The 12,994-nt window shown below is 46.5% G+C and overlaps 1 protein-coding gene and 1 long non-coding RNA gene across 5 annotated transcripts in view; one reads left to right on the plus strand and one right to left on the minus strand.

Annotated features, from left to right (window-relative positions):
* Nucleotides 1-12,994, minus strand: part of LOC124297399 (transcription factor Sp9) — an 89,080-nt gene that overhangs the window by 19,423 nt on the left and 56,663 nt on the right. For 2 of the 4 annotated variants that reach the window (XR_006906598.1, XM_046748381.1), the window contains exon 1: nucleotides 6,460-6,935. The exons of the other annotated variants lie outside the window; for them this stretch is intronic. Coding sequence is in view for 1 of the 2 variants with exons in the window: in XM_046748381.1 (XP_046604337.1) it covers nucleotides 6,460-6,543 (84 nt within the window). In the remaining variant the exon portion in view is untranslated. Of the gene's footprint in view, nucleotides 1-6,459; nucleotides 6,936-12,994 lie in introns of those variants that run through there. 4 annotated transcript variants of the gene reach the window in all.
* The window catches only part of LOC124297400 (uncharacterized), a 35,062-nt gene continuing 25,629 nt past the window's right edge, over nucleotides 3,562-12,994 (plus strand). Inside the window, exon 1 of the long non-coding RNA XR_006906601.1 lies at nucleotides 3,562-5,432. This is a non-coding gene — a long non-coding RNA (uncharacterized LOC124297400). The remainder of the gene's footprint in view (nucleotides 5,433-12,994) is intronic.

Below are 12,994 nucleotides of genomic sequence, written 5' to 3' on the forward strand. Positions count from 1 at the left end.
TACAATATAAACACCGTGCACTTCTCGACCGAGAACAAACTAGGACGATACCCAAGTGCACCGAGCTTAACGACCCCCCGAAGCTTTATCGGATCGTCGCTATTGAATCGCTCCATTAGGAGCAAATGCCGCAGCTTCCCCGCACATTCGTACGTCTATCATCGCTTTGTGCACCGACACAGTCCAGCGGTGCGTCGACGGCATCAATGGGGTCCGCATACACAGTGTTCAATTTTATTATCCCCGAGTAAACAGACGGGCCGATGGTTTTACGGATTTTTCGTCAAGTCAGTCGACTCTTGGGATACCTGATAAAGTTTCCCATGCTATTGGTATTCACGCGGGCTGAGGGCGTCCGTCGACGAAGAGATATCCGCTACGAAAAGCAACCAGCAACACCCTGTAGAAGAAGAGACTGTGTCGGTTCGAGATTACTGCAACAGACTGTGACATATTAGGTCACCCCCCGGAGGCATCATCATCATCATCCCCATAAGAACCCTATAAGAACCCCTCCCGCAAGAGGGTCGCCTCGTCAAGGCTCCCGCGCAGATTTATTGTTTCACGTTTTAGCGGTTGACAGAAGCCGTGGGAGTAGCCCTTGCCGTCAAGGGGTCGCGTCCGTTAAGGGCTCGGCAACAAAGGTTCGTAAGTCATCGATGGCCTCTGGTGCCGGCAAATAAGATTGGGAAATACAAAAGTCGATTTGCGAACTTGTTCTACATTCGCTGTTGTAACATTGATGTGATTTCGAAAAAGGTATCGGGCAGTTGTCGAGGAATTTTGCTTTTAAAAAATCCGGCCAAGGATTGACCCGAATTTTAAGCGCCTTCCTGGTTCCAGGGATCAAGTTCACATGGTATACGATCATGGACTCGCTTTCGGAAACGCGGACTCAGTGCCTTCCATAAAAATTCATAACCCTGCATCTTATACATACGCATTTCCGTTTCGGGGAAAAGCAGAAGGAATAAACCCACTGGGAGACACTTTGTCAAGCAGCTAGCGTGCGGTATAATAAACATCCGCGAAGAGGGGGACGGGATGACGCTGTAATAAATTTAGCTGCTTATTTCACGGTGAATTGTTGACTTTGACTCTATAAAAGCCGTCCGTCACGCGTTCAAGTATTATATCGCAGTCAACGTTCACGAGTCCAAGTAGACTGGATTTCGTATGGAAAATACATCACCGCAGAATCGGGTATTTCTTTATTTCAATTCACGGTGTATGAGTAAGCCTGTCGTTTTTTCTCTATCTTTTCACAGCTTTTTTTAAAATTATCTTCTTCTTTTTTTACCTGCAGTCAGTAAATTCCTGCACGTGACGTCTTCATTTTAATTGATCCGCTCTCACGGTCCTCATTCTCGACGAAAGGAACACCAAAAACAGGCATCGATTTCATACGTAACAAAGCCGTGTATCATGCCTCGGGCCGTCACGAGCAGCGGAAGATTTGACGAAACCGTTAAAATTTCGTATTGTTCTACCGGCAAGTTTTGGCCCCGTTTTTTCCCCCGTTCGAATATTCATGCCGAGTACAGGGGAAAAAAAAAGGAACTGGAAGAAGAAAAAGAGATGTGCAAAAGATTTTTTATCGTCTGTCCTCAACACGGTACAGAGAACTGCAATAAAATGCAACTCTCGGAGAAATAACAGCTGGTTATTTGTTATTACCAAATGAATTATCCTGCGCATATACGGTTAATTACCAGCAGCGAGCAATGATCACCCAATTACGAGTGATATTCACCAGGGAGTTTGAACATCGGCATCAGTAATAATAACGGCTAATGATGATAGTTCCCTCGGAGAGTATTCATCGCGTTGTTCATTCCTTCGTTTCTTTCCTGGAGCTTGCAGCAAATGATACTTTTGCTTCGCTCGCTCGTTCGCTGGATTGCTTCGCTTTCTTCACTTCGAGCGTTCGGCATTTTGCATACGATTATCACACAAACACGTGAGAGGCGTTCGATCACGAATACTCCGCTCACCTTATATGTTACAACTTGAAAGACCCTGGCTGCAGTGGAGGGCGAACGAAGGCGAACGAAGGCTGAGCGGTACGAGAATATATATGTATGTACGTAAATTGTTCTTATGGAATATAACGATAAACCGGAGAATAAACGATGTAGAATTGAATTGCCGTATTTCTCACAACGTTGAAAAATAATTTTACTGCCGTTGATTCAGTTGGCCTGACTCCGATGTAATACGACGTTGCGTGATGTTTTTGAATCGTTACCGTTGGGTGTGAGCCGATTTCTTTGCAAAGAGTTTCTGTTTCTTCTCTTTATTTTTTTTTTTTTCTGTCCTTTTTGCAAGTTTGTTTTCCCCCCTTTAATTATCTCCTCCGTCCAACCCTCTTATTTCTGCGCGCAAATTGATACGTCGTAAAGATAAAAGCGGCGGTAATGCACTGCGTATCTGTGAACTACAATGTTACAACATAGTTCTTGTCCGAGACGATAACGATGCAAAAGTGCAACAACAATTACAGTTGATTGCGCGTGCGTCGAAACCAGCCTTATTACCAGTTATCGTTGCTCCATATTCATGAAATGGCATCGCGACCTAGCTTTTATCGCCTGGAATGCAATCTAACGCGCACCTCGAGTATCGCGAGTGTCAACTGAAAAGTACGGCAACCGAACCGCGGCAAAACGGTGTTAAGCGTGTTACGTGTTATACGTGTTATACGCGTTATACGCTACATGCTCGGAAGACCCGGTATATTCTTCTCGCCACGGTCGTCAAACTCAATCGGACACATCGTCGGGTGGACGGATGGATAAATTACCCCGCTACGGGTGCTTGCAAGCACGCTCCCCTCCGGGTTGGTGTCGCGGTTCGCGCCCCGGGGGATCCCCGGTCATCTTACAAGCGCTTCCTTCTCGCCGATAAAAAAATCACGCCGCACAACTAGGTTTATTAATTTCTCCGTGACCCCGGACCTGATGACCGATCAATAAGCGTCCGACCGTTTCAATGACGGGCCAAATTTTTTCATTCCCAATCCTTCCGACTCCGAAAGAGCGAGGGAGAAGAAATTGGACAGCGTGAAGAGAACGGGACAACCTTGTGCACGGTTCGGCAGGGGAATAACAGTTTCTTGGTATACGACTTCCGGTTATTATTTCCGACCGCACAACCGCGAGTGATAGGCTCTACGTCATGCGGAAAAAGTGCGGAGTGCACTCTCTGTAATTATTGGTCTGACGCCCGGTCGACGGACATTCGGAAAAGGTTTTATACGCGGTGGCGCTGCGCACTCGACGACGGAGGATAAAAAATGCATGTGTGAGGCACGGACAAACGAGCGTGCGAGGGATCGATCGATCATATTTTTCAAACTGTTTTGTCGCCCCGTTGTGCGGTCCACATGCATACGTTCTGAGGGTGTGCATGATCCATGTGCCCACTGTGAACGGGGAACGAGGAACGAAGAGCGGCCATGTTGTCACCTCGAACATCTGCCACCCGGTTGCTCGGTTCGCAGGTCGACGTTGCAGTGTAGGACTGGTGTCAATGCGAAACGAGCTGGTTAAACGTGTCAGCTGAGTGTTTGTCCGAGCAGGCCGCCGGCGATAATTCCGGCGAAAATGCGGTGCCGAAATCATCGCGAATCGGGCTCGCGTTTGAATGATATCCTACGTAAATAGATATTCAATTAGCTAAACCACGCCGCGATCATATCGCACGAACGCCGGACGGGGATTTAATTATAACCGTCAGTCAGACTCTCTTGCAACGGTGTTGAAAGATTTCAACGAAAAACCACGATCTGGTCTCGTGGTAATGTTATTCCCAAGGATAGATCATCGGCTTCGTATATTCTACGTGCCAAACACGCATCAAGGACAATTAGTGCGAGGATATCTTTTTCGATGACGCGATCGAACGCGATGAAGAAGTGAACAAAGGAATACCTCGACTGGAGGGCCTGGAGCGAAATTGCGGCTAAGAGAGAAAGAGAGAGAAAGAGAGAGAAAATTTGTCTGTATACGTACACGTCGAAGGGACAAATTGGGACAAGGTTTCCGCGACATCCGGCACTTTGGTTAAAGCCTCTTACAGGACTTTGGGCACGGCATAAAGAGGCCAAAAGGATCCGGGAGCCCGGTTCCAGGGGTGGAGAAACTTTGTGTCGAATGGGACGCGCTCCCTCCGCTAAATGCCGGGCTGCGGCCCATTGTTGCACTCAAAAATGTCAACGGCGTCACGCTTTGAGGACGCTCGACGCTCTGTGCTTCCAAAGATTTCTTTCTATACACGGATTACCATTGCTCCTCGAGTGCTGCGGGGATTCGAGAACCTCGAGTAAAGTGCATTACGGTTCATCCGCGCAGGGATCAAGACGACAGGTAGAAAAATTCGTTGCGTTTATTCGATGAACCGGCCTCTCGTAATCCACGCAACGAGTTGGCCAACATTTTTTCCGTACAGTGCAATGGGAGAAAGGAAATGATCCGGTGCTCGAGGCAAGAAATAATCATTGACCTAAATTTTCACCGAACCCTCGTACAGGTCCGAATCGGACCGATTTCGTTTCCGAGACGAAGCACGCCTTCCCGTTCAGGAGTCAAGTCATTCCAAACGGGACTCCAACGGTATCCGAAGCCTATCTTTTATGCAGAAACCTCTAGCTTCGAGTGTACGCAAAGTTCCGTGCGACGGGACGTTGAGAACTAAAACTCTGTGTGCATTATTCAGGAACTTGCTACTGGCATTTCCTCACCGATGGTACAAATAACGAGCTATCACTATCAAGTTGTCGTCTATCATTGATGCAATCAATAGGCCATGAGATTGAAGACTCGACTAGTCGAGCCTCTGCACTGCTTGAGAACGAATGAATTTTGTATTCCTTGACGTATGAGTTACCTATCCACGCAACGAGCAAAACTTCGTTGATAGTTGGACTGACGGGAATAGAACACCGGGAAATAAATAGACGAACGACGATGACGCGTAATGGCAAATTTCTTTATCTTTTTTTTTTACACTATCTACTTGTCCATGGATCGATACGTTTTTCAACCTCGCAACGCGGAGTTCAGGTGTCGAGAGGAAGGAAGTGGGCAGGCCAAAGTATCTAGTTCTGTCCTGAGCATCCTGTCAAGTGGATCCTCCGCGTACAAAAGGATCAGACCCATAATTGGCTCCTCAAAGCACCTGCGAGCTCGGCTAGACCGTGCTGCAGCAGCATTCTTTGACCCTTGAGAACCTTGCGCAAGGACCTTTGTCTGCCGATATTCGATACGTTCGGGTCGTATGCTGCAGGAAAATTGTCGGAGAGAAAGAAAACTGAGAAGAAGATCAGAGGGACCCCAATTTCCACAATTACGAAAAGGACCCGATGAAATACACTGCGGTACAAGCGCAAGGCTTCGAAACTAGGAGACAAAGTTCTGGGCTCTGTAGAAAACGTGAGTATACAGTTTTGGAAGGGTTGAAAAATCGACAACTGTAATCGGATACACCATTAATAATACATATTTTGCGCGAAGATTAATATCGGCTTTCTACAGAAAGATTTTTCTCAGCACTTAATTAATATTCTTCTGGAGTTGGTTTTCTTTCTCGTTCCTTCCTAGTCCCATATATTTCATTACTTTTTTACCGCACCTACTCGTAAATCATCTTGCGGCATACGATCTTCACACAGCCCGGGTAAGGGTCTTCTCTTTTCTGGCAAGTCGTAAAACGAGAAAACTCTCGTACTAGAGCAGACCAACACGTGTTTGCTGGTAGCATAATAGAGCCGTAGATCGTCGCCCGTACCTCGAAGCTCACCGTCGCACCCGCCGACCGTCTCTTCTGTCAAAACACGAAGGATCATCCGGGATGATCGGTACTTAACGGGATTATCCTCTCCGCAATAGAGCTATAGCTACTAACTCAAGGATCAAATTTGAACTGGATAAGATTACGGTGCCTGTCACATCATCGAAAAGATTAACAGATCCTTTTCCCTTTTTCTTTCTTCGCTACTTTTTACCGTATTGTGCCGCGCGAGATGGGCGCGATGTTGAAGAGTCAAATCGAGGTCCCGAAGGTTCAAGTGCTAATTTACTCAGCTTTTCCTCAAGGCAGAGTTTGCCGATCTTATCATCCCCAGGGTACAGGGTATACACCGTACTGGCTTTTGGCAAACGCGACAAATCCCGGTCTGAGCGGCACTTGATTCGTGAGGTTTTACCAGGGATTTCGAGGATTAAGATCGTCTATCCGCTACGCGAAGGGGAGACAAACGATCTTCCGCGGAAGTGGCTCATTCGGTTCAAAACCGTCTTTTCTCAACCTTGTCTCGGCCCTGAATGATGAAATCGACTTCGTACGCGGTTATTTTTTTTTTTTTTATCTCGACACGCAATCGGGCCACATTGTCCGGACGTCGACAAAGCTCAGCCGACAGAAGAGTCAATTTCTGAACGAAGTAGCGTTCCAACTCACCACGTGACTAGCTGGGGACTTGGCGATGGATTGTAGCTGCGGATAAAGCTGTCCGGCCGCCGCCGGAGTCATGTCGGTCAGCATCTCGAGGACGTTGACGAATCGTTGTTGATTATTTCTTTTTTTTTTTCAAGAAGCACTCGACGAACTTAAGGGTCGTTACTCGAAAGTCCTTGCGGGTATTAACCGAGCTTCGGGCGAGCCCCGTGAGTATAACTCGAGGAAAACGAATCACAGATCGAGAAAGTAATTATTATCCTGCACGTGACACTGGCTGTAAGGTACTTCCAAAAATCGGTCAGTCGTACGGTACGCGGTCACCCTGCGGACGTGACAGCCGACGACAGCGGTGCGAGCCAGGTAGATTTTACTCGCGATAAAAATTCCGGACAACATGGGAACCGGTTGCGCGTGTGGTTCCCGTTCTTAGCCCCGTGACAGACTGGCGACCAGCTCAGGATCGGGTTCGGGCCGCGGCAGAGAAATGGGGGAAATCCCAGGCGCCCCGACTCTGCCCCCGACCTCCGCCCCTCTCTACGTCGACAAGAAAAGAGGCCGTTCCCTCGGGGGCGGGGCACCCGCGGATCGGTTACCGCCTTCTGTCGCCCCTCGCCGCCCCCAGAACGAGCCGCTCTTTAACTTTCCCCCACCGATCGAGGGGCCGCGATGCGCGCGCAGCGCCGCGACTCCTGGAGGGAGACACGCGCGCTCTTCCCCGCGGCGGGTCACGCTTATCGTCACCGGAGCTCGAACGCGCGTCGATGGGTTCGACTCATGCTCCGCGGTTCACCGCCCGGGGAGACGGGCTCTGGATTTGGTCCCCTTTTCGACCCGACCAATGGAGGACAAAATGACGGAGGTCGCGTGGCGAACCGGCGTGACGCGGATTGGACCATTTTCCGTCGCAACGTTGCCGCGGATCCCTTTCTCGAGTTCCTCGCATTTCGCACTCCGAGGATCGCGTGATTCATTGTGAAGTCATCAACGTTCATGTTGGCAGCCAATAAAAGATCACGGGAATCACTTGCCCAGGGTAGTTTCGAGACGTGTTATTTGTTAAGTTATACGAGCGCGCACCGAACGACCCAAAGAACACCGGTGATCGAACTTGCGGTGTTGCAAGAGAAAACCAGCTGCAGGTATAATTGGCACTGCAGCAGTTGCAACCGTTATCCTTAGCTTTTTGCCTTCCGCGCTCATACTTCTGTGTGCCATTCGCTCGGAGCTGCGCCGACCAATTCAGTAGTCGGTCAGAGATTCACGCTTGGAAGTGTACCGTGCGCCAGCTGCTCGCTGCTACTGGGAACGCTCGTACGCAAATGAAAGGAAAAACCTTTCGAAGGCAAAATTTTTTCGATCTCTTTACAGGTTTGTTACACTCGTACGACCTCGAGTCTGTTCTCAATGAAACGTATCCGTGGTTATATGCGATAGAAGTAATTCTTCGTTAAAATCGGCATCTGGTATAGATGAAAGAATCGAAACCGATCGCATAACTCGTCGCACGTGACCAACCACCGGTGTAATTTCGTACGCGTAGGTATTCGTGCGGGGCGTGATATTAATTGTAGAGATTGACACACCGTAATCGATCCGAAGGTGAAAACGTGTTACGACTGTGAGTGATCGACGCGTCGTATCTCTACCTACCACTCATAAGCTCGTATAACGCATCGAGACAGTCTTCGAGGCACACGCCAAGGTATATTCCTCTTGAGGAGCTGTATAATACAGTACAAATTACAATACAACTTGCGGAGTTAATGCTAGCCTACATAGTACGTGTAATATACTTGCATACCTACTGCCTGGCTACCGCAACCACATACCGACTATCCACACCTGTGCGTAAAAAGTTTTACGATAATATCAACACTTTTTATGTGGTACAATTTACAAATTAGCCAAGGATTGACGTGACCGGTACTTAACACCGGACTCAGTCGAGTTACTTCGGTGTTGAACGACGCGTCGAGCATTGCCTTCAACCGTGCCTTCGATCTTCGTACAGCTTTCTCATCATACATTCACTGCAGGTTGACACCACGCTGTTTTCATCCTTCATATACTCACACAGCCATCGAGAGATTGCCAATTGCACTTATGAACCTCTCCAGCGCACTTTGTCGGAAGAAATTCTTACGAGTCAAGCGCTTGCCGTAGCTTATATTCTCGAGGCTTTGTGTAACTTTTACCTACAAAGATTGTTAAAGCGATTGTTAGACCACGAGATTAATCGCACGAAATTCTTCGTCCTCGGGGGTGATATTTTCTTGTGTTAAAATATTGCGAAATTCAGATGACTCTGGTTTTTTACTCAGGTACGTCACTTCTTCCTACTCGAGTCACGAATTCAGAGATTTTGCGTCGAGGTGACTGGGTCGCTGCTCAAACGAAGGGCGTTTAAAAACGGTTACGTATTAATTATGTATGCCCGAATAGATTACAACAATTTCGATAGAACGTTCAGGTATGCGATACCTTTTATGAAAATCTGAACCAGCTATCGTACGAGACCTTACACACGCGTCCAGCCGCTCGTATCATGCATCTACGGCGATGGCTGTGTGTAAGGGTATAATGTCAGCCAAATAGCGGACCGTTCCCACAACGTCCTAGACTTCTAATGTGATTTTAATCGGGGAGTTTGAATTTCAAATCCTGTATCGGCTTGAACGTACCGAACGAAGTATAATACACTCGATGTAGTAGAATAGAGAGGACGTCAATTACCTTTCCTAGGTCAATAGCGTAGTGTTGCAGGTTATACATCTCCGGTATACCGATAACAATTCGTCTAATTTGTCATTTCCTGCTCTCTCTTCTCTTCCTAAAGCTCGGGTTATCTTCTCTTTAATATCAATCGAATCGTGGTCAATTTTTCGCCCACGGCTTAGTTCGTTTCGGGATTACCGATATCGGTGCGATAATTTCACGCCTCGTAATCGCCTTTCTTATCCACTTCATGACGGATGATTACGGTTTTAGATATTTTTTTTCCTTCCTTCCTCATCTCTTTAATTATTTTTTCTTTATACTTTCCGCGATTTTTTCGCACGCATCACTTAACTCTCCGCCGCACTTTCTCACGATTTCGTACAGCCTACGCTGTTGGACGCTCTATGGACTTTACGGTCGGCGCTGCATTAGCTCCTAATTTCCCCATAATGGGAGGACACAGAGGCGCCAACCCGGCCAGACCAGACCGCCACATAATCGCAGATCATTCATGACCGTGTAGCTGCAGCAGCCACGAAACTTCGTCCTGTCTGAGAAGATGAGAGGAGAACGGATCTCCGTGGTTTTCGCATATCCACACAACGCGTACCGTGCATAAATTATTAACCCACCTCGTGACAGCGATTTCGTATTTTCGTCAAGAGGCTGACTGGACAAAAAATATTGCAATCGCATTGAAAAAAGTGGGTCTGCAACTTGTTCCAAACAATTTTTCCCAGTTTCAATAACAATTTCGTTCTGTACTAAAATTCATCTTGCTCCAATTGCTTGTAGTGAAAATTTTCCAGTTATCACATGTAATTAAACACTTTAAGCAAGTTAGGGAAGTACTTTTCCGAGCCCTCAAATTCCTCCCCTTTGATCTGGTGTTTTTCGAGAATGAGCTCGAAGTGCGAAGTGCAAGCCAGCACGAATTGGCCTTGTAACTCGATAGTATTCACTCGCGATACCTCGCCGACGATGATGCGAACATCGCGTGTTGCCCTGGACAAAAGGTCCGTGATACCTACACTCCCCACGGTTAATCGTACAGCTCGGAAGAAGATCATCTATCGCGTTGCCCGTGGAGACACGCTGAAGAAATAAAAAGTTGGAATACAGGAAAGAAGATTTCGATTCAACCCAACTGAAATCGCGAAATGAACGCTGAGAAAATCTTATTGCGCCGTCCGTGTCTGTTGGATTTATGGACAATTTTTGTTTCACTCGAAAAATTCTCCTTCGAACCTTCGAACGGCGATTTTCTCAATACCGTCCTGCGCTCTGTGCGAATTAGTACGAGTAGACGAACACGCGGGGAAGTTTGTCTAAGCCTGGGCGTATCACGCCTCCCCTACGTCACGCGAAGCGCTAACAATATACGGACAAGCTATCGAAAGGCTTTGTGGTGTTTTATGAAAAGGGAAGTGGATCCATCAGGGTCGAACACACACCTCGGACCAGAACCTACCCTTCCTTCCTTCCTTCCTTCCTCCCTTCTCTCCATTTTCCCTTTCTCCCTAGTCTGCCCCAATTGTGAGGGTAAATAAAAATTACTTTGTCTGATTTATTGCGACGTTTTACGTAAACCGGATCGCAGATGCGTTCTCGTTCGGGGTTCTTTGTATTATTCTCCAGTGCTTCTGTTCGCTCAAAAATATTCATGCCAAGGCGGTGGATGTAAGCGCCGCGTCAAAACTGCAGTAACGCATCGTGACTCGCGAGTAAACAGAGGTTTCTTTATTTTCACGCGGGACTACAAGAGAAGTCAGTCAATTAGGAGTAAAAATCTATACTTATCGACTTCCGATCGAATCGACTCTTCCCGATTGATTGGCAGACGCGTGGGCTTCCTCGGGGTTAAAATAGAAATGAAAATGGGTTCGCGGCTACGGAGGCGGGCTTAATAATAACAGGGCGGCCTTGTCCCGGCAAAGTTCAGACTCAAGGATCCATCGCTTGCCTTTTGGCTTTCGCCTTTTGCCATGTGGCCATCGAGCGAAAGATGCTGATGGACTAATAATTACCCGGACCTCGCTACGCTGATGAGCCAAACCGTACACACGTATATGTCTTTCCCTGTATGCAAGCTTTTTCGCCCCGGTGCAAGCTCGTTCAAGCTCGGTTCTCTTCCCCCGAACCAGCAGCCCTTAATACACCCTCAATTCTTTGTCTCGTGACAAGTTGTTTAAATTAATATACAAATATATTGCGCAAGTTGAGATATTCGTCACTTGCCTATAGACGTTTCGAAGAAAACTGTTTTCTGTTCTTCGATTTGAATTGATGCATCTTTTGTTCGCAACAAAGACGATCGAGAGCAGATCGAATAAATTTTCATCACTTTTTCAAACTTTTCTATTTTCGCAATGCTTCCAAATTATTTAGCGAAAGGGGTTGAACATCGTTTTTTACTCGTAATCAGAACCAGCACGAAAAAATTTACACTCCTCCAACTCGTGGCCGCTAAGTGACATATCTAGGTGCGTATTTTCATCCCAGATACGATCCACGGCACTGAAAGTGAAGCTCGTAAATTTTCGCGAAACGAGCAAAATACGTTTCGTATAATAAGGTTGATTTATGCGAGCCGCGTTATTCAAAGGGTTGTATACAATGCTCGCACGGTTTCCCGCAAGTAGGTGTACCGTTCACCATAAGATCTCAGCCTCGCGCAGCTCTGAGACCCGCGACTGCAGCATGCCGTGCACTTTTCCATATACGTGTAACACACCTCGATATATTCCAACGTCGTTATACAGGCTATAGTTGCAGACGCTAGACAAGCGGCGCAGAAAACGGCCGATGTTATGATTGCAGTTCTCGCCTCCATAAATCCATCCAAATCCCGGCACATGCCGACAACGAAGAGTTAGCCTTACACCACAGATCCACCCACCCTTCAACTCCGATGCACACTTACATCTTCGACCTCGAAAAAATCCAAACAGCCTGAGATGATCGAAATTTTTACGGAAATTATCCTGTTTCATATTATAAATATATGTAGATAAGTTTTTACTACTTTGGTACATCACTTTTTGCACCTGATTTTTTACACGAGATTATTCAAAGGGCGTGAGCAGTGCTTAAAAAGAAATATTTCTTATTCTACAGGATGAAACAAATTGAGTAGTTTTCCAATTCTTTGAAGACGGCAATTTAATGCTGCACGGTTCAAAGATCACGAGAAAGATATTTTTCGACTTTGCTAATTGCTGCTTCACGTTTTATTTTATTGTTTTTTATTTTTATTTAAGCTAGACTGCAAAATAATGATCATTTTCTTACAAGTAATTAGTACGAAGATAAAATAAATACAGACATCAATCCAGGCTTACGGTCGTAAGTTTACCGGTTGTCTGCACGAGCTATAAGTATAATTACTGATAATGGTGATAATAACAGCATGCAGGCAGTAAGAGGTTTGTAACGATAATAATTAAACGTACCTATACTAGGTACGTTATATCTTACACGTGTCAGATAATCGGGTATTTGTTGCGCCTCAATCGTTCGAGATCAAAAAGTACAGTGTTCAGAACGTAATGAGCGAAGTTGGTATTTTTTAAAACAATTATCGCATAAAGTTTTACTCACATTCGTTGTTGTCATTCAAGACTGCAGTTATGAACTTGGGCAGTGGTTGAAATCATTGTAACTTCGAGAGTGCGAATATACCGGGTATTCCGTATACATGCGTGCGCGTATAAAGTGACGTGAATCGTGTAATTTATTTATGTAACGTACGGCACTTATATACGCGTCGAACGATTACAAAGATTTACGAGGCCGTGCGACCGTCTCTGAATTAAAC

Source organism: Neodiprion virginianus, chromosome 2, assembly GCF_021901495.1.
Source record: "Neodiprion virginianus isolate iyNeoVirg1 chromosome 2, iyNeoVirg1.1, whole genome shotgun sequence".
Taxonomy (NCBI): domain Eukaryota; kingdom Metazoa; phylum Arthropoda; class Insecta; order Hymenoptera; family Diprionidae; genus Neodiprion; species Neodiprion virginianus.